At 46.0% G+C, this 20,548-nt stretch overlaps 1 protein-coding gene across 1 annotated transcript in view; it reads right to left on the bottom strand.

Annotated features, from left to right (window-relative positions):
- DENND2A (DENN domain containing 2A) overlaps positions 1-20,548 on the bottom strand; it is a 57,148-nt gene that overhangs the window by 1,483 nt on the left and 35,117 nt on the right. Inside the window, exons 8-19 of the mRNA XM_053978002.1 lie at positions 19,678-19,728; positions 16,590-16,777; positions 15,792-15,901; positions 15,511-15,580; positions 14,809-14,886; positions 14,167-14,307; positions 11,697-11,845; positions 4,464-4,641; positions 3,650-3,691; positions 2,212-2,329; positions 770-1,009; positions 43-129 (exon numbers count right to left, since the gene is read on the bottom strand). Coding sequence (XP_053833977.1) covers positions 43-129; positions 770-1,009; positions 2,212-2,329; positions 3,650-3,691; positions 4,464-4,641; positions 11,697-11,845; positions 14,167-14,307; positions 14,809-14,886; positions 15,511-15,580; positions 15,792-15,901; positions 16,590-16,777; positions 19,678-19,728 — 1,452 coding nt within the window. The remainder of the gene's footprint in view (positions 1-42; positions 130-769; positions 1,010-2,211; positions 2,330-3,649; positions 3,692-4,463; positions 4,642-11,696; positions 11,846-14,166; positions 14,308-14,808; positions 14,887-15,510; positions 15,581-15,791; positions 15,902-16,589; positions 16,778-19,677; positions 19,729-20,548) is intronic.

Below are 20,548 nucleotides of genomic sequence, written 5' to 3'. Positions count from 1 at the left end.
ATCCCAGCCCTCGGGAAGCCAAGGGTTTTGCTGGTTCCTTACCTAGGCCTTTCAGGAACCTATTGACTCCACTCTGCTCCCCACTGGGAAGTGTTTCTAGGTACTCCTGAGCCCGTACCTCAAACAGACCTGCAGAAAGACAGAAATCAACAGCTTTTATGTTGTGTCTCTATAAATCCAAGTAAGAATGCCCATCTGAAAGTGTACTGTCTCAGCTTACCCACATATTATTGCACAGGAGAGAGAACAACTCACCCCATCTCCTCCATCAGCTGAGGCCAGATTTGGCACAGAAGCTTTATTCTGCCCCCTCCCTCCCTCCTGCAAAGGTGACTGAGCTGCTGTACCTCACTCAGGGTACAGAATGTACCTCCCTTCATTCTGCTACGAAGGCAGCTAAGCCCAGGGAGTGACATCATCTGAGGAATCATCATGCAGAATTTACTTCTTTTACTCAGCCACCTATTCAAGCATCCCTTGCTTATTAATGCTCATCAGGAAGCTGCTAAGCCAGCACCAGTAGCAGCAGAGATAAAAAATTTCAGCTGCCAGTAGAGCCTTTGGGACTGCAGGATAACAGGAGTGAAACTGCAGTAGCAGTTCTGGGAAGGAGATGAGCATCCAAGCTTTCTACTAGACAGAAGAACCATGACCAATCCAGCCCATTTTTCCTCTAGACACAAGAAGAGGACATGAGGGACTGTGAGAATAAACATCATTCCAGCAACAGCAGCTTCCAGCACAGCAGAGCCCAGCTGGAGCCCCTCACCTCTGACCCCCTGCTTCCGCAGCTCACGCTCCTGAATGAAGCCCCCAAACATCTGTGTCTCCATGAAGACCTCCAGGAAGCGGCGGAGGCTCTTGGAAGAGACGGATTTGCGGAAAGCCTCACGCTGCAGGGTCCGCTCCTCTCGCTCCGTGGGGGTCAGGAAGAGGGAATAGTGGCCCACAATCTCCACAAAGAAACGGACAAAGGCCTCAGACACCACCTCGTTCAAAGGGCTGGTTTCTAAGGAAAAAATAAAGAGGCAGTGCTCAGGACTTACAGGACTGCTGTAAGAATGTGGTAGGAAAATCTCTGGGTAAAAATTCCCTGGCTTTTTTCAGATCCAGCCTGAGAAGGAAAAGCTGTTCAAGAGAGAGAGCACCCTAGGAAGTGCTTGTCATGGAAGTAGACCAAATTGCTACTACTTTGAAAGACACCAAGCTTTATTTTGGTGCTCACTTTTTGGGGAAGAGAATCAGAAGAGTAAAAGTGAGAAAACTTATGGGCTAAGACAAAGAGAGTTTAATGGATTAATCTAAAACTGTGCATGCAAGCAAAGCAAAATAATTGATTTATTCAGCAGCTCCCATGGGCAGGCAGGTGTTCAGCCCTTCCCAGGAAAGCAGGGCTCCAGCATGCATGCCTTGGGAAGACAAAATGCCCTATTTCCAAATGTCTCCCCACTTCTTCCTCCTTCCTGCAGCTTTATATGCTGAGCATGAGTCCATGAGGAACATCCCTTTAGTTATTTGGGGTCAGCTGGCTCTGTCCCCTCCCCACTCCTTGTGCACCCTCAGCCCACTCACTGGTGGGGTGGGATGAGAGGCAGAAAGGTGTTGGCTTAGTATGAGCTCTGCTCAGCAACAGCTAAAACATCCCTGTATTATCAACACCATTTCCAGCACAAGTCCAAAACACAGCCCCATACCAGCTATGGAGAAAATTAACTCTGTCCCAGCCAGAGTTAACTCTGTCCCAGCCAAAACCAGCACATTTTCCAGGCTCCTCTGCACCAAGGAGATGCCCATACTGTCCCCCAAGAGTCACCATAAGCTGTGACAGCTGTCCCAGCCCAGTCACCATAAGCCACGTGGCAATCACCAAGTCTGCAGCTCTGCAGGTGCCTGTCCCCTGGAGGAGCCTGCATCACTCATGGCCAACAACAGAGTGGAATGAATGAAACCCCTCTGAAAAGGAGTACAGGGGCTCACTGCAATTGCAAGGGAAGCATGGCCAGAGCTGGGAGAGATAAGTACTGTTGCTCTTCACACAGAGAACTGTCCCCTGTGCACTGGAATACTTCATGTAGCTTAACCAAAATCCTGATCTATCTCCAATACCTGTGGTGTTAAATTCAGTACAAGCCTAGTTCTCCTCTAAGAAGTGACAGACAAGAAAGGGGCAGGAAAGGACATGGTTTTAAGCTGAAAGGCACTGTGCTTTACCCTGCTTGCCATTGACAGGGCCCTCCTCCTTGTCGCTTGCCAGCTCATTCCTCTGCTCCAAAATGTGCTCTAGGGCAGCCTGCAGCTTGCGGGGCAGGATGGAGTCCTCATCTTCCATCTGTAAGAAAGAGCCACCTCCTCAGGGACTGGGGCTGTGACAAAAACCTCTCCTACCCTGTCCCCAGCACAGCAGAGGGAGCACTAGAAATGAACTGTGAGAAGAGGGAGAAGGCGTAATTGTAATATGTTTGGCACATTCCCAGCACCACCCAGTGCAGTACTATCAAGAAGCACAAGAGGAAGGAGAAAGGGCGTGTCTTTTCCTAAATATTCCCCTATCCCGGAAGAATTTTACATGTCTGACCCAAGAGGCTACTGGGCAGGGCTCACCCGTGGCCTCAGCATCTGCCCACGAGCACTGGCCCTGCCACAAAGAGGAGGTGTGTGAACAATGCTGGCATGTGGCCAGGTGAGCAGAGTCTCTGCTCAGGCACCAAACCTCTTACACAGGCATAAGGAATTCCCAGGGAGCATTGGAGCCAAGGAACTGCTAGTGACTGTGCAGAGCTGCTACCAAACCTGGCTGATTCAGCTGAAGCCTTCAGAAGAGAGGTGCAAGGTAAAGCATTACCCCAGAGCTAAGGCAGCTGGCAAGCAAGGACTGTGGGAGGGCTGGGCCTTCGCCCACAGCTGCTCCCTACAGCAGGAGGAGCACTCATCCCATCTTAGTCACGGGGCTGAGCCCCAGCAGAGACCCATGCTGCCAGCGCTGCTCAGCGTCTGCCAAAGAGCTCTAGGAAAAAAGAGCCTCCTGGGCCAGGAGTATGCTTGCTCATTTATCCTTTTCCCTTCCTCCTCCCCTTCCCACAACAAAGGGAAGTGAAAATCAGCAGGCAATCTTGCCTGCAGAGTGACACACAGGCTCCCATGTACCACCTTCCTGCCTCTGACCCATCCAGTGCAAGGACTGGAGTGAGGAACCACAAGCTCCTGAGGCAGTAAGGATTTAAAAAAACCATCAAGCCTCCCTTCCCACTCAGGGCAGAGTATGTGATGGGAGATGGACTGACAGACACAGGCTGGAAGAACCCACACTGCTCCCCAGCAGACAGTGCTGAGCCAAAACTTTCCAGCTCTGCCCTCTGCCTTATAGGATGACATTTAAGGACCCATAGTGTCCAAGTGCCACCATTTTTCCCTCTAAAAAAAAAGAGAAATAGGTAATTCCCAATGATTCAGTCCTCAACAGCTGTGGTTTGGGATGCTGATGTTACACATATACACATATATACCCCTGTAACATTGCTGACTGCAAGCCCTGCCTTGGTTTTTGAGTGGGGAGAAAGTGATCCATCCAGCCAGGCAGGTCAGCAAACACAGACAGAGCTAAGTTATGGAGGAGAAAGGGGAGAAAAGGACGTGAATTAGCTCTGCTCACCTGTCTCAGAAACCGATTATTTACAAGGTCAACGACAAGGACCTAAGAATGAAAGAGCAAGAATCAAAAGGGAAAGTAATTATTTCCACCACCAGAGTTTATCTCAATCTGTAACTGCTCTGGAGAAAACACTTCTCTGCTCCTCCTACCCTCCACTGCAGCTGGAGGAGGCACCTAGCATGACCCAAGAGCACAACCCGTGTTGTGACTTTCAGGGGATGCCACTGCAAACCACAGCTCAGCTTGGACAGCAGGAGGCTGTGCTCCAGGCCTGGCCCATTGCTCCTTATCACCCAGCAGGGTCAGAGCTTCATTCTTTCTCCCTGTGTGCTGCACTGCTCTCTCCTGGGAGGCAGGGAGGGAAATCCCTCCCTCATCCCATTCAGCCTTGCTGTGCTCACCCCTGTGCCTCAGGAATCCAATTCTTAATTATTTATTGCTATCATAAGGCACCTGTGTTAACCCAAGGGGCAGCTGTTCTGGCCAGGCTGTAGCAATCACACTTAGGACTGACAGGATTTGCACGCAGCCCCTAGACAGCACCGTGCAGAAACCAGTACAAACTGTAATAAAACCATCTCCTGCCCGCAGCAGCGCCACAGTGGGAGATTCCAGCCCCCTGCCTTCCCAAGCTGTGGCCAAGGCAGAGCACAGACCTTTGTCTGCCTGGGGGAACTTCCACCTCTGCCCTTACCCCACACTCACGGTAGCCAGAGGATGAGAGCTCTGCTCGCTGGCGCTGCCAGCTGCCAGAAAACAGCTCAGCCCACAGGGAACAACCTCGAGTACAGCACGGTGTGGGTGCAGGACTCACCTCCTCCACGGGCAGCTCCTTCAGGCGGGGCAGGGAGCTAGAGAGCAGGCCGATGAGGAAGGGGGTGGGCGAGCACACGATGTCGATCATGGATGGTGGCAGCACGGGGATGTAGGTGTGCTGCCAGGTGAAGGGGTACAGGAGGGCCACCGTGGCGTGGCAACACTTGGAGAGAGTGCTGGAAGACAAAACACAACCAAGGGCAATGGCTGGTCAGTCAGGGAATGAGGGGTGCTTCCTAGAAATCAACTGTTCCCAATTGATCTCGCTAATTACTGGGGGCTTTCCCATATTTCTGACCCCATTTTTCAGCTCCAGAAGCAATGACTTCTGAAAGATGATCCCAGCCCACACTCCTATGACGAGAAATGGGTTGCAATGAATCAGAGATCTGCTGCTCCAGTGTCCTGAATGAAAATATCAGACAAACACTGCATCTTCTATGCCACTACCTCTCCTTAGAGAAATGAGTTCATTCTCCCACAGCTCTCTGGCACGAGTCAGGCAGGATAGCCAGTTAGCCACGGCAGAGCTTGCCACAGGGCACCAGTTATTCATCTCTTCTGGGTCTGGAAGCATTTTTACATGTCAAGAGAAGGGGAAGGCTAGCTGCTATAAATCCTGTATATATAACATCATTTGGTTTTACCAGCATCCAGGAAAGGAGAGGACGGAGAGAAAGGAGGCTGGTGCAGTATGGAGGAGTCACATGGATAAAGAAGGATGCCCAGCTGGCTCCCATTAGACTCCAAGGGAAAATTTACATTCAGCAAGCTGGGTTTATTACTGACTTGAGAGGGAAGGGGTTTGATGGGTGTGGACTTGAGCTTGCTCTGAAAAGTGAAACCTGCTTTCCCTCCCCTCCCCACTCCAGTTAAGTTTGGTGGATGTGCATCCCTGTGCTGTGCCACTAGGGCACGCTGAGCAGAGCAGTGTGGCTGGGGGACAGCTGGCTGGCTTCCATCACGTAAGCTCAGGTTAGCAGAACAAAATTGTAGTTGCTGGGACATCAGTGTGACAGTACCAAGTAATCAGGCACACTTTTTGGAGACGAGGAGATCCCAGGGGAGAGGCTGGAATCTGCTTAACCTGAAAATGTTATTTGAGACTGCAACAGGTAGGAAACTGGCACTTGGGAAAGATGTGTGTTCTGAGAAAGTCTCTTCACAAAATGGGGACAGTTTCCTTTCCCTTCACTCCCAGAAGACTGTCTTTTTTAAGAGGGATACTCTGTAAAAACAGGGGAAGACCCTTCAAAGGCTCTGTTACAGACTGGTAGCTTTAAATAGGAAAACACCTTCAGTTCCACATTGTTTGGGAAGGTGTGAGTGTATCCCACTCCCTGCATTGACTCCTCCAGGCTGCCTCTCTGTGCTGCTCTCCAGCTGTGCCTGCCATCATCGGCTAGCCCACACCTTGCCATGTCTATCACAAATGCAAGGTAGATAATGAATCTGAGAGAAGCAAAATTAAAATAATGAGAAACACGGAGCTAGCAAGAAACAGAAACATTAAAAAAAACCCCACCCAAAAAAATGTGGGAATGATATCAAAGTAGATGATTTTTGTTGTATCTTTCTTACAAGCTAATCTTGAAAGGCACTGCAACAAAAGTGAATGTGTCATCTTAGAAGTGCACTCCAAACTAATGAAATCCTTTAAAAGCCATCTCCTTCAAAGCTGTGCTACTCATACATTCCAGGTCATGTTAGCAGATACAAAAGCAGGGGCTTCTCTTCCTCTCCATTACTGAAGAGCGTATTTTCCACTCCTCAATTTCTGACTGATGATAGACCTGGCAATAGCAGCAGCAGCATAGTGAAAGCTGAAAGAACTGCACCTTTCATCACTTGTGCACAGCAGTGGGGCATTATCACCACCCACTGTTCCTCTTCTTTGAGCAGAGGGTGAATGTGGAAGTGTTAGAAGTTTTACATTTGTCACCAATCTTCTATTTTGAAGGTGTATCAAAATTTTCTGTCTAAACATGGGACCTGAATTTATAGACAGCATGTGAAAACCTATGGAAAGCATCTCTGAGTCCAGGTCGCTCCACAGAGGAACAGTGAGCAGCTGAAGTCCGTGGTTATTTATGGCATGGTGAGATATTATGGCAAGCTGTCTCCTACTATATTTATGGTGGCTTGTTCTTCCCTCAGCCCAGCTCTTGAGTCCCAGAGAGTACACATGGTACGTGAGAGATGGAGTGGGAGGAGAGATGGCCGAGCTCCAGCGGGTGGAAGTCAAAGACAGAGCTGTGTTAAGTCTGAAATTGTACACACCAGGCAGTGGGAAGTAAAGATAACTTCCCCTTCCACCCTTCCATCTGTGCATGACTCAATGCCTCCAGGGTGAAACCCAGTGATCTCTGCTCCCAAACATTTCTCACTGTGGAAGACTTTTCCAGGGAACACTACTGGTAGGGTTGAGGTCTGTGAGCCTGCTTTGTAGGCAGAGCAGTTCAGGGATGGACACAGAGGAGGTACCTTTTTCACATGTCAGACTTGCTCTGCAGGTAGGCTCAGGGAGCTGCAGGTTGCCAGGAGCCCAGGAGAACCGTGGCCATCTGGAGTGACTCAAGCCTAAGATCTCTCTTTCTCTTGCATTTGGCACTGCAACAAGCACTAAGGGACTGCTGATTCACACCAGGCTGGTGAGCCTTGCAAAAGAATCCAGCTTGATAAATCTCTTTTTTGCCATCTGTGTGACACTTCAGCCAGCAGCCACGTGACTGCAGTGTGCTCTGGGAAGTGTCAGGAGCCACCCTCAGGCCACACAGGTTCAGTCCAGCCATTCAAACAGGACACAGACACCACCTTCTAAGGCTTTTGGTTTCATGACTAACCTTTAAAATGCTGCAGGTCTTTGAAGAACACTTTCAAGATGCTGAGCACATTTTCATGGGTTAATTCAGCCTTCTGCAGGGAACACGGTTGAACTGTGTGTTGCTCACAGTTGAGTCTGAGATATCAATAGTACAGAGGCTAAAAAGTACTGAGTACACAAGAACCCTCAGACCTCTCCCTAAAGGACTGATTTGGATAGGGACTGACACACAGATCTCTCTGGGTAAGCATTCCCTTGGTCAGAACAATGATACTGCAACAGCCTGTGACACTTGCTTGAACAACAGGCCTTCCCACCACACAGCACAAACCCACCACACAGCGCCCTGTGAAGCTGCTGCTTCTTGGTGAACACCTTGAACACAGGTGGCCAGTACAGACGCTGAAAACAACAGCTGCAACTACATAGAAACCCTTCTTCCTCTCCTGGGAAAACTTACTCCAAGATGAGCTTGACTTGCTCTAAAAGACACCTTGACAAGTTGCAACCGCCTCTACAGAGGGACACTGGCTGTTCAGCCTGGTTGCTTTCCACTCCAAAGGCAATGTGATATGTGATAAAAAGCCTCTAAAGCTGACTCCCTCTTTGGGTTTAGGATACTGCATGATTTCTGAAAAACACCATTGAATCAAACATCCTGCTGTAGTTTAATGCCAGGAAGTCCTGTGGTCCCTGCACTAACCAAACTGCTCAAAATATGCTGGCATTTGGCAATTTAAGACTGTTTGAACATGTATATTTTAGGGTTTTTTTATAAGCTCTGCCACAGTAGGATTTGTTTTACAAACACCTTCAGATTTCTGACACTGTGTCATATCTGGAGTTACTTATGATGGATTACAATTCTGGTTTACAACATTTAGCAGGCACAGGAGCTTCCAAGCATTGTCCCATGACTTCACACAGCACTGCTGGAAATCCCACCAGGAGGATGCCAAGTTCCACCAGCTTTCTGGGGACCCTCACTGACTCCCACCAACCTGGCAGGTTCGTGCAGGTGAAGAAATGACTATTAAGATGATCTGAAGAGACAACACTAGTATCTGACATCCAAACTTCATCCTTGGTTATCTTCTTCTCCCTAATCACAGGGCAAAAAGGGAGAAACCTGTGAGGCTGATATTCGCAGCCCCAGATTTGTTTTTGTAGCACATGGTAAAGGCTTCTTCCTGATGATTAATTAGCTTTTGCTGGGGATGACCACATTTAAAGTGTCTACTCTAACTCTTTCAGATCTGTCTTTGATAACAATGACCACTTGTGTTGTTGATACAGCTGTGGTTTCTGGCAGAGACAGAGGCAATTGCTTGAGTTGGTCAGATCCACAATAAGCTTTTGAGATCTGGAAAAAGGACGCTTTGATTTTAAGCCCGTGCAAGCTTTTCTTTTTAAAAAGCCTTCTGAATCACAAGATCTCCTGCTCAGGCCATTAAAAACTGCCCAGCTTGAGGTACCTTGTGACATCAGGTGATTTTAGCTGAAAGATGCCTTCTAAAAGGTTGTTTGGCAGTGCCTGGAGCTGCATGCCAGGCAACATCCCTTTGAAACAAAAGCAGCTCTCATGTCGCAGTCACTGTCTCCACTGCCCCAGGACTAAAGTTAACATTGCAGGAATGAACAAAAGCTGGGGGAAGACTACACAGACCAACATAATTTTAACAGTAATTTTCCTGGGTTGCAAGGCAATGTATACTCCAGTATCCATAGTGAGAGAGAAAAAAACCCACCCAAAAACTAATAAACCAAATTCTTTCCTTTTCCGCTGCCAAGTTGTGGATTGACAGGTATTTAAACACTCAATGCTCATTCCAAAGATGGAAAAGACAAAGTATTTCACTTGCTGTACACTTGTTAGATGCATTTTTTTGGCTCAGCTTGAAAACATTTCACAGTTCATGCAGTATTTGGCAGGAGACCTTTCAGCTTTCTTTTCCCACAGACTGATTTTATAGCAATTAAAGGATGTAAATAAATTGTACACACCATTTCTCTGCCACTCACTCCCAGACACACCTTTTCAAACATGGACAGATAGTCATTGATAATACCCACATGAAGAACTGCAAAGATTAATGATAAATGTAATTTATTGTGCAACTTTCACTGTGTCACCTGCACTCTTCCCATTAATCCATCTCAGCTGGATTATTTCTAGCATTCCTAACCTCTGAGCAGTTTCCAACAGCTGCTTTTATAGTTTTTTTCCTTCTCTTCAGCTATTTCCAAAAAGTGTTTCTTATCTTTCCTCTCAAATTGGCATTTTCACTCCTAGAGTGAATACTACTTTATACTCATTCAATGTGTTCCTGTCCCAGGAAAAATATAATTTGGACAGAAGATCCTGTATTGACAAACATCACCTTTCAAAACATGGAAGGTACACCTATGAGTAGAAGAGACTGTTCACCTTAGGAAAGGCTCACTAAGCCAGTCCGTTCAAGTCACTGAACTGGATTAAAATATAGCAGTTACTTAATTTTGAGGGACATTTTCTTTGTTTTCTGCATTTCACATCTTTACAGTCCTTTGGGATAATTTCCAAGCTTTTGCTCCACAAAAATAAGCCAGAGAAACTTCATATTTTTTAAGAGGAAAAGAAAAAGACTCTCCTGAAATTGCTAAGAGCAAGGTCTTCTCAGAAATATCAAATATTAAAAGTCTCATAGAGAGCTGGCAAATCTATGGTAAATATTTGAATCTGAGAGCTGTGGTCTAACAGACTCTGGATCTTTTAAACATGACAATTCTTTTTTCACAGAAAAAAAAAAAGCTGTTTGAGATATTTAGAGATTCTAGAAACTATGATTCTATAGCTCTCTCCCACTCTTTTTACAGGCCTGTACAGCTGGATTCATTCCTAAGGACCCTAGATATCCTGACAAAAGATGCAGGGGTGGGAAAAGAACACCAAAACCCATCAAGGTGCTTTCAAATTAGAGATATCACACCCCATGCTCAGAATACACAGTGTTGTGCTGTCATGTAAAGATGTGATAGGAAAAGATTTGTTAAACAAATGTTCATTCTAAAGTGATTTCTCAACGCCCCACCAAAAAGTTCCCTGCCATTTCCTGATACCACCCAGCTCTCATGTAGAGATTACAATGTCAACCTGTGTCCTTAAAAAATTTTCTCAGAATGTAAAATTTATCCTACAAAAGAAGAGTCAAATATTTGAGAGCCTGTGATCATAGATTATGTCATAAATAATACATGTTACATAGAGATCTAGTGTTTGGATGAATTCTCTCACTTTCAATACAAATCTAAATGCTCTGCATGAAATGTGTGGTTTAAGTATCCAGAATACCAAGTCTCTACACATGTAATGTATCAGTGATGATAAAGAGGCAAATTTTCCCTTTCTGAACCAAGACAGATGCCAAAACCTGCAAGCAGACAGTGCTACAGCTTTCCTCTCCCCAGCCTTTCTATTCCTGTGATGAGACTGCCTGAGCTCTGCCCACAGAGAGCCCAGGATCCATGTAGAATGAATTTTCCCCCTTCATTTTCCTCTAGAAGGGGCCTCCATTCGCTGCCCCAGTGCTCAGTCCCAGAGCTGCAGGCTGCTGCCTGGAAGTTGTGAAAACAGACAGCTTAGGGGCATTGTACACTCCTGAAACCTGAGCGTGCTCCTCAGTGTCATTACTCATCCAGGCAGCTTTTCTTTCCCCAGCCTTGGCGAACTTTCCTCCCTGAATCCTCAAGTGCTTCAAGGGCTGGAGAGCTGCCAGCCACCAGCTGCACAAGATCTTAAAGAAATGCGGACCCATTTTCATAATTTAGGAGAGCAAACAAATACATTTTTAAAAGAGCAAATTGAGCAGATTCAAAATAGAAGGGGGAAGTCCTCTGTCTCATTTCCCCTCCTCATTTCCGCTTCCTCATTTCCCCATTTCGCCGCGTCCTTTACTTTCATCCCCATAAGAAAAAAAGAAGTCTTTAGAAACCAATATGAAAATACAAGCAGAAGAATCAAGAAGATTTTGTGACATCAGGGAAAAACTCAGAAGGGACAGTGATCTCTGCACAAGGCTTGATCCCTGCAAACCCAAGCACAGTTCAGCAGGGAACAGTGCAGCATGATGGAGCAAAAGGAGGGGGTTTGCTTCCTTAGCACCAGAGATCTGCTCTGAAATTATCTGGAGGAAGTGGAATTTGGTTCTCCTTGGGGACGAGAAGCAGCACTTTTTGCAAGCTGCAAAATGAAATTATGGTTCATGGCCTAAGTTCCCAATTCCTGGGAAGAACAGCCCTATTCACATTGTTGCAAGGCTGAAAAGGGCAGAGCCGAAGAAAAAGAACAAAGCAGAGAGATATGTCACTGCAGCCTTCCCAGCCTCCCTTCCTTGCCAGCATTTTCTTCAGGGAATTGCAAGAGGGTACCTGAGCTTGTCTGCGATAAAGATCACCCTCCTTTCCAGCAGCAAGGAGGCAAAGACTCTGCTCAGGTGCCGCACGCTGAGGGAGGTGAACAAGGACTCGAAATCAACGTGCTCCAGCCTGGAGTCGAGGGGCCGCCGCAGCTCGATGACCTGTTGGGGACAAAAAGAGCACAGGTGAGCTCTTGCTGCCCACCCAGAGTGTGCCAAGCAAGGACCCAGCAGGTATTTTCACAGCTAGCAGCCTTCGCTGACTGCTGGTGAGCACCCACTGCACAGCAGTAAGTCCTCAAACACAGTTCTTCCAAAGGCCTCCCATAAATCCTTCTTCCAGATGAAGACGATCCAGAGTCCACTCCAATAGGCACAGCATGAGATCAACCACAAGACTGTCCCACTGGACTGAGGACAGGGAGCTCTTCATAAGGAGGAAAACTAGTTTGTGTCCAGCTAGGAGTGGTTTTCAGGCTTTCTGGTATTCAAGCAGCAGAATGTCATGGAGCCTTTCAAATCTACACTCTGACTTCTACAGTTACGATTTATTTCTTTTTTACTGCAAGAATCTGGATGCCTAACCTCCTGACTATAAATTTTTTATATCAGTTACAGACAAGAGCAGCCTGTGGGTATTTTTCTTTGTTCATATCTGCTTAAATAATGCCTGTCACAGCACCTTAGCACTTCATACTCTTTATCTTAGACAGATGCTTATCTAAATTGTTTTTGAAAGACTCCAACACCACACATTTCATAAATCCCACAAGAAAATTACTCTAGTTCTGAACTACCCTCACCAACACCAAGCCTGCAGCTGAAACATGTCAGTGGCAAATTACTTCAATTACTTGTTGTCTTACTCTCAGTATACACTGAGAACAACTGGTCACATTCCTCTCTGTAGGAACCTTCTTGTGTATTGAAAGGTTATCACGTGTCTTCCTTTGTCTTTTGTTTTCTATATTAAGTAAACAATTTTCTCAAGCTTTGCCTGTATTTTCTAGACCACATAGTAAGCAGAACTGCCCTTCTGGGGCCTTCTCCTAGTGGGTGCATGTTTTGGAAAATTATACTCTAAATAAAATTCCATCAACACTGGAAAGCAGAAAATTTGCTTTCCTTTATTATTCATCCCTTCACTTGCTTTCACAATGAAGGATTTTGCCTAAATGATACCACACTGTTACTTTTGCTCACTTTTGGCCCACAGTACCACCAGATCCTTCTCTGAAGTACCGTTGCTCACTCAGTTACTTTCATGTTGAAGTAGACTACTCCTTTCTTCCTCCCAGCATTTTGCTCTTGTCCATATTGATTTTCACACCAGATCTTCCATTTACAGAATCACAGAATCATTTAGACTGGAAAAGATCTCTAAGATCATTGAGTCCAACTGATCACTACCATGACAACTAGACCACAGTGCCACATCCAGTCATTTCTTCAACACTTCAATGTGTTTCTTGAATTTAGGGGAGTGGGGCACTTTTAATCCCTTACTCTCCAAAGTGCCTGCCCCCATCCCAATGCTGTACTGGGTAAATGTGGAGTTTATGCCATCAATCAGATATTTAATGAACAGAATCCCAGACACAAACCAGCCACAACATTCTCACAGCACACCACTGGGACTTTGCTCCTCCAGCACACATTTTTAACCAGCTTTGCATGGTCTCTGCAGTAATGTCATTAGTTGGGACTGTTTCCAGGTGGGTTGAGGAGAATGTCATCATGTTGAAAATGTGAATGTCATCATGATCATCATGCTTTCATCTCTGCTGAAAGCCCACAGACACAACTTTATCAACTTGCTCGCTTTCCTCTCTCTCACATTCAAGGCATACCATGCCCTGCAGCAAGTATGGCCAAAATGATGGTCAATTTGTGTCCCTCCATCCCCCCACAGTCCTTCAATGCCACACCCCAAAGCTCTGCACTCTTAAAACCCTCCTGCTGTCCTCGCACCACATCATGTGAGATGCAACACAGATCCTCACCTCCACACTGTGAAAATGCCATTCTCAAAGGCTGCAACATTAGCTTGGTGTGGTTTCAAGGATTTCTTGACCTGATCCACACAAACAGAGGTTCTGTATTAAGGGTGCTGGAGCACATTGTTCAAACCTGTCATTAGGAAGTTAAGTGTGGTGTCCTTGAGCAGATCCAAGGTCATATGCTGGGCAGCACAGGACCTGGTGTCTGTGCCTCCTGGCCTCAAGGCCAATGTCCTGTATCCTTTTGCTATATTAGGCTGTGTGCTTACATTCATTTTTACCATAGGATTTCCATTTTGATTCTGAGTCACTGAAGTCTATACCATCCCCTCTGGTCCCCTGTTTTACTTCCCAGCTTCCCCCCACAGTTGACAGATCATCTCTTCTTGAAGATCCCCAGTGCTATGCCATGGTCCTAACTTTCAGTTGCTAGTCCTGCACCATTTGCTGGCCTGCTTCCCTCTCTCTAGGAAGTGTCTTTACCTCTGTTCCTGAGCCTGGCAAGAAGTTCTTGACTGTAATCGTCCTGCCCAGAGCTGGGAAAGGTGCCTCCATGACACTCCTCATGAGAGGCTGCACCAGGGCTGGGGAAATGCCCCGTCTCTTCTCAACCTCATCCAAGATCTGAAATAAAAGCATGAAGACACAAAACCATGTAAATCAAGAAGAGGGAGATAACACCAGGAATGAAGTTTACCAGTATCTATCTGTGTCCTCTTCTTAGTCCAGTATTGACATGGAGATTTGTAACAAAAGAAAGAAGGCAAAAGGCGCAACTAAAGACCCTTGATTTCTTTTATCAGGAGAAACACAGCTCCAGAGAGGTCACTGTAAAGCTGAAAATTTGCAAACTCCCCGCTACACTCAGAGTCAGGACTCCACCTTTTAACCTCTCTTTTATTCTGGGAGTTCTGCTGAAGGAAGAAGACAAGAGCTGACACTCTAGTTTTCCTATTAACTGTGCTTTTCCTAGGTTCTGGAATTGGCATGTGGTTGCCTCACCAGCACCATTTCAGATCCCTTCTTCAACTATTGGCTTCCCTGATCCCCGTTCATTCAGGTCCTGGCTTCACTCTCAGGTCCCTCTTCACCTACAGCACAAATTCCCTCTTTCTCCCCCCTCACCTTAGAGAAGAGATTGAAGCATCCAAGGCGACTCACAATGCAGTAAACTTCTGGGAGACGCTTCCCTTTTCCACTAGGCTTTCAAGACAAACACAAACACACACACACAAAAAAAAAACAAGGAAATGTCAGAGTTATGATTACTGCAAAGATAGAGTGACTGGTCTCTTAGTTTGTGCATCTCACTGGCTGGCTCAGAAACTGGCAGGCATTTGACAGTATGGTGATGATGACAACCTGGCTCAAACCCTGGTACACCAGAAACAGGGAGGAGAAATGGGCACATCCACAGTGTGGTCCCAGCTTTCCTAAATCAAATGACAAAGGCAGAGCAGACTGATCTACAGAGACAACTCTGAACCTACAGGACCAGCACAGGTTTAGACAACTGTTTAATAGGTATCCAGACCTAAAGAGGATAAACCCTGTCTTCAGCTTCAGGAGTGAAACAACAGTCTATGGCCATGGTAAAGTGCTGGTGCAAGGAGAATGTAAGAGAGTTATGTCTGGAGTGGAGGATGGGACACGGAGAGGGACTTTGGCACTGAACAGAAGAGAGCAAAGTTGCTCTGTTGCTGCTCTTTTCATTCCACACTGAAAGAGAAGAGCAGCAGCTTTCCACTTTCCAGAATGGGTGCCAGTAACACCAACCCCACAGAAGGCTGCACCACTAGGAAAAGAAAAAAACTCAGGGATAATTACCAGCAGCCTCCTACAATACCCAAATCGTCTGCTTCCATCTTCCCCCGTCAGGACAAATGAGAATGTCTCACTGCAGAAAGAGAAACCAGAATGACAAGATACCCATCAGCCACATTACCAGTCCCAGACATACAAATACAATAAACTCCCAGTATTTCTGCATTTCCCATACACCCCTCTCAGAGTTCTGCCCAATCTTCTACCGTAACAGCTCTTGTATTTAATTAGCTTGATAAAGAAATCTGTTTCTCATGAGTAAGGATACAAAGTACAGTACTTACCTGGCAAATTGATGGATGGGGGCCCAGTCCTTTGCATCAGGGAAACAAAACTGGGGAATAGCTTTCAACTGATCTTCTGCCTCACGCATGAATTTGAAGGAGCGCTCAAGCTAGCAGAATAGAGAGAAGGAATGTTTCCAATTAGTCATGTGGGGATGGAATGACTTCAAATATTTTTCTTGTGACAAATGAAGAGGTGATGACAGAGGCTAAGCTTCTGCCCGGAAGATATTAAAATTTCTGTGATTCTGGCTCACCTAATCTTTAGATATCTCAAGGTAACTCTGTGCCCCCAATTCCACCAAGCCCTGTCTCTGCAGCACCTGCCTCTGCTATATTGTGCCTCTAATCTTTGACACACCTTCCAGCAAGGGGCAAGAGAACTGAAGTCTGAGGGGAGCTCTGGTCATATCCCATTTACAAACACTCTGTCACACTGGCTCTGTGTTTCTCCCATTCCTCCTTCCCCATTTTGAGCTAGGCTATCACTGTTCCTTCCCTTTCAGAATATGTATCTTCTCCCAGCCATCAGTTCTCTTTAAAGAGGAAAGGGGGAGAAAAGGAATAGCTACATAAAAGTCATAGCCAAGGGCAGCAAAAGATCTAAATCAGCTGCTCTTTCAGGAGTGAGCAATACCATGACAATTCTCAGGCAGTGACTGAAGCCCTCTCACTATCTTCAGTCTCCCTTAATGCTGACACAGCAGAGGGTCACTGACACAATTCACGGTCAACAGAGAAGCTGCAGCTCCTCCAGTGATCCAAGTGCCCCACACAACCCAAGACAGTCAGGCAGACCTTCAGTGGGAACTGCTGGGTGACCTCAGGGATGTAGGCAGCCCCAGCCTGCTTCTTGTGCAGCGACACCACGACAAAATACTCGAAGAGCTGCCTCTCCTGGTACTCGATCAGGTCCCGCTCCAAGGTCTGGTACCGCGGGGTTTGCTTCAGCCGCGACTTCACGTGCACCAGACGCTGGCTGTGAGCTGGAAACACGGAGAGAGCCTGGCTTAGTCTGGCTCTGCACAGAGCATCAACAGTGCCTTGCAGAGACCCAGGGATAAACCTGAAATCACTTCACTGCAGTGGCTTTCTCAGTGGCTGACTAAGAGGTGGGAACCATTTGGAAGCTGCGCTATAAATACTGACAGAGATGGGCCATAATCTTGTGCCATCACCCTGAAGAACTTTGGCAGCAGAAGGATTTCATGGATAGCTTTTACAGCCCAAGCTGAGATCCATGTAGGACATGATGTAACAGATAATGTCCAGCCATTCATCCTAGCACTCATTTATGCACTTTTCAAAGCCAGCACAGTGAGGTGATTGACTACCTTTGTTCAGAGGAGGCTGTGGGCAGCAATCCCCACAGTTTTACAAGACCAGCACCTGGGTCAGGCCAGGGTTCTGCTGTCTGAGTAATGCTGGGGACTCCCAGCTCCAGCACACAGGCTGGGCTGTAGGCCAACAACAGAAAACGTGAAAAGAGGTGCCAGTGAAAAATGCTGGCTCATGCCAGTTCTTCCTGTGCCTAAAACTAATCTCTCAGTGCCATGCTTCTATAAGTTCACCCAAGACAATGGGAAAACAAGAAATATTGCCAAGCAAGCTGTAACTGCAACACACACATGAGCCATGGGACAATAAACATTCCAGCATGGAAAGAAATGAAAAATTGCCTGCTGAGGAGAGACTAGATGAGATTCCTTGAGACCACCCCCCTGCTTTGTTTTACAGTTGCATCCCAAATTAAATCTCCATGGTGTCTCCCTTATCCCTGCTACAAAAGAAAGAAAGAATTAACTACAAGTAGAGACTACAGCACATTCTCACAGCTTTGCCTTTTGGGAAGGTGGGTGGCAACGCAACTTTTTGATGGAAACAACCATCCCAGAGACAATATAGGAATTTCCATACATAATATATCTGCTTGGGAGACAGGACTTCCTGAGAAATGGTATATACTTGTTGATCTTTTGTCTGGTAAAGTTGTGCCACTCATGGACTATTCCAGACAATGTAATTTAAAGCAATCTTGAGGTGCCTCTCAAATCAGAAAGTGTAACAAACCCTGGGCAGTTAAGGCCTTGGAAAGATGGCTTAGAGTCCTTTTTCTTGTCACCTACTATGTTATTTGCTCTAGGGCTGTAAGGCTTTCAGAAGTGGTTTCTGTTTCACCAGGGACTTCAAAAGGAGCAGTGTCACAGCAATGCTGAGTGCTTCTAAAAAGCTTGCTCAAGATCTGCACTGTTTATATTCTAAAGATATCAGAATTTTACTGCTGTCATCATGGCAGAGTTTGTCTTCCAAGGTTTTTCCTTTCCAAGGGTCAGCACTTCCAGCTCTGACATGCAGCCTTATGATTCACTAGGTCTCAGATGATGTACAGTGACTTGCATGCAGAGGTACCTGGCTGGTGTGGTTGATGTGTTACACAAAATGTACAAAGTCCCAAATACAAGAGACCTGCTAAATCATCTCACTTTCCTATTTAAAAATAGGGAAGTCAACAGTTCAACAAGGCATAAAGCAGAACAGAGTTGCAGTTAGAGCAAAAAGCAAGTGCCAGAGCTCCTGTCCACACTTATGCAGACTTGCATAGTCACTGAGACCCAGGTTTGGATTTGGATATTGTCCAGAGCCCAGTGCTGTTGGATTTGAGATGACTTCATATGATCTCCATCATCCTTTCTCTAGGGAGTTCTGATCTGCAGTTACAGAGAAACACAAGATGATGCATGTGATTCACTATGGCAACCAGCAGCAGACAAGAGTTCAAGTCTTCCTGGCCACATCTACACTGCCTTTCTCAGCTAAATCTGAACATGGTCTGTATTTTCACAACATTTCAGGAGGGTTGTGAATATAATTTCTGCACCATCCTGGTGCAAACCCTCTCTCCTGTCTCCAGGCTAGCCTTAGAACCTGTCAAAGGTAGGCACTGGCAGCAATTTTCAGCTTGCTCTTGCTTAACATAACAATACAGATAAAAGCTTCAATGCAGATGAAAGCAAGAGCATCCAGTAGTTCTTGAGTGGGATGCTGTGCACACAAGAGGGAACTCAGCCTGAGCTTTCACTTCTAAAAACCTGGAAGAGGGTGAGAATGAGCACTCCCACTTACAATGCACGGTGGCTGACACATAGCCCAACTGCTGCTCATGCCTGTCTTTTCAGCTTGGAACTGAACTGACCTGCTATCCAGATCTGATGTGCATGTGAGTCAGGAAACTTTGGAATATGAGGGAGTTTCCATCTTCCATTCTAACTCTGCCAGGATTATAAATATGCCACACAAATTCCCAAGAGACAGCAACACCCCAGAATGTGCAGGGGCTAATTACCAGTACAAGGTTTCAGAGGAGTATTTTGGAGACCAGTACACTGAATAATCCTACAAGAGTGAAGGAAGAAATGCAATGTTTTATCCCAACCCAGCCAGTGCAGGAGAGTTTAACCAACAATAAATCACATATTGCAACTCCGTTTTCCTAGCTAGCCAGTCTGGCTGGTGGCTTTTCTCCCATAGTAAGCATGTGGTGAGGTGCCTGGACATCCAGTGCCATCAACACTGCTTCTGCCAGTCTGGTCACACATTTCTGACTCTGCACTTCGAGAAATCTCACTGTATTTCCTCAGTGTTCAATACTCCTCCTGGGAAAGTCAGTCAACAAGGAGCTTTGATAGGAGCTGGAAGAGATGTTTGTTTTGGGCTCCTGCAGCCCTCTGCCCATGGATTTTCTCCTGCAGCATTGAGATCTTCATCTTCTTGCTATGTTCCATGCAGAAACAAGGTCCTTCTCCAAAGGTAGAACACAGAGATCTTGTCCTAAGAGCTCAGAGCAGAGTTTATCAGGAGCCATTTACTCTCCACACATTTGGCTTACCTTTCAGCTTCTCTTCAGTGTCACTGTCTGATTCACTGTTTTCATCTGTAACTAGGGAAAAAAAAAAGAAAGGGGAAGATGAATTAAGGAAAGTCTATTTATAGCTGTGCATTTCTTATCACTGGCACGAGAAAGCTGTGCCTGGCAACTTCAGGGGAAAGCAGTTTAGGTCCCAAAGGCCTTGTTCTTTTCAAGGGTGCACATATCCACAGATATTCAGCTTACCAACCCTGGTATCTTCCCATTAATTCAGGGAAAAAACACACAAAACAACAACAACAGCAAAATCAATTTTGCACAGACAGAAGAGTTGCTTAAAGAATAAAATGCCAGAACAGTATTTTACCCAAAAAGCAAAACATCAAGGCAAAATACTCATTAATTCTGGGACATGGGATAAAACCAAGAAAAGAAAGAAAGAAACAAACAAAATTGTCAGACTGAATCAGATTCAAGGTCTCTATGGTCCAATGATCTATTTCTCTGAATGATGCTATAGGGAGGGGCATAAAAAGTCTGGGATGCTTCCCCTGAAAGTTCATATAAACCCACTCATCCACCCTGTGGCTGTCTATACTTTATGAAATAGGATAAACAGTAACAAATAATTTGGGAAACAAATAGAGGTGGTCACCTTTTGCTGGAAATTAAAGTGTTTTTGGAACAAAAATCCTGGGTTGGAAAGACACAATCTTAATTTTTACAGAGATGAGATGCTTAAAAGTAATTGCTCTTAAGTGTCTGAATGCTTTGGGCAAGTTGTTAATTGACAGTGGGAGGCTGAAAGTCTCAATCCTGCTATGATGGAGATGGTCCTACAGTCAGTTGCAGAAACCCTGATTCCCAACTGAGGCTATTTGTTTATTGGGAT

The sequence above is a fragment of the Vidua macroura genome, chromosome 5, assembly GCF_024509145.1.
Source record: "Vidua macroura isolate BioBank_ID:100142 chromosome 5, ASM2450914v1, whole genome shotgun sequence".
NCBI lineage: Eukaryota > Metazoa > Chordata > Aves > Passeriformes > Viduidae > Vidua > Vidua macroura.
This window is presented reverse-complemented; position numbering and strand designations above follow the sequence as displayed.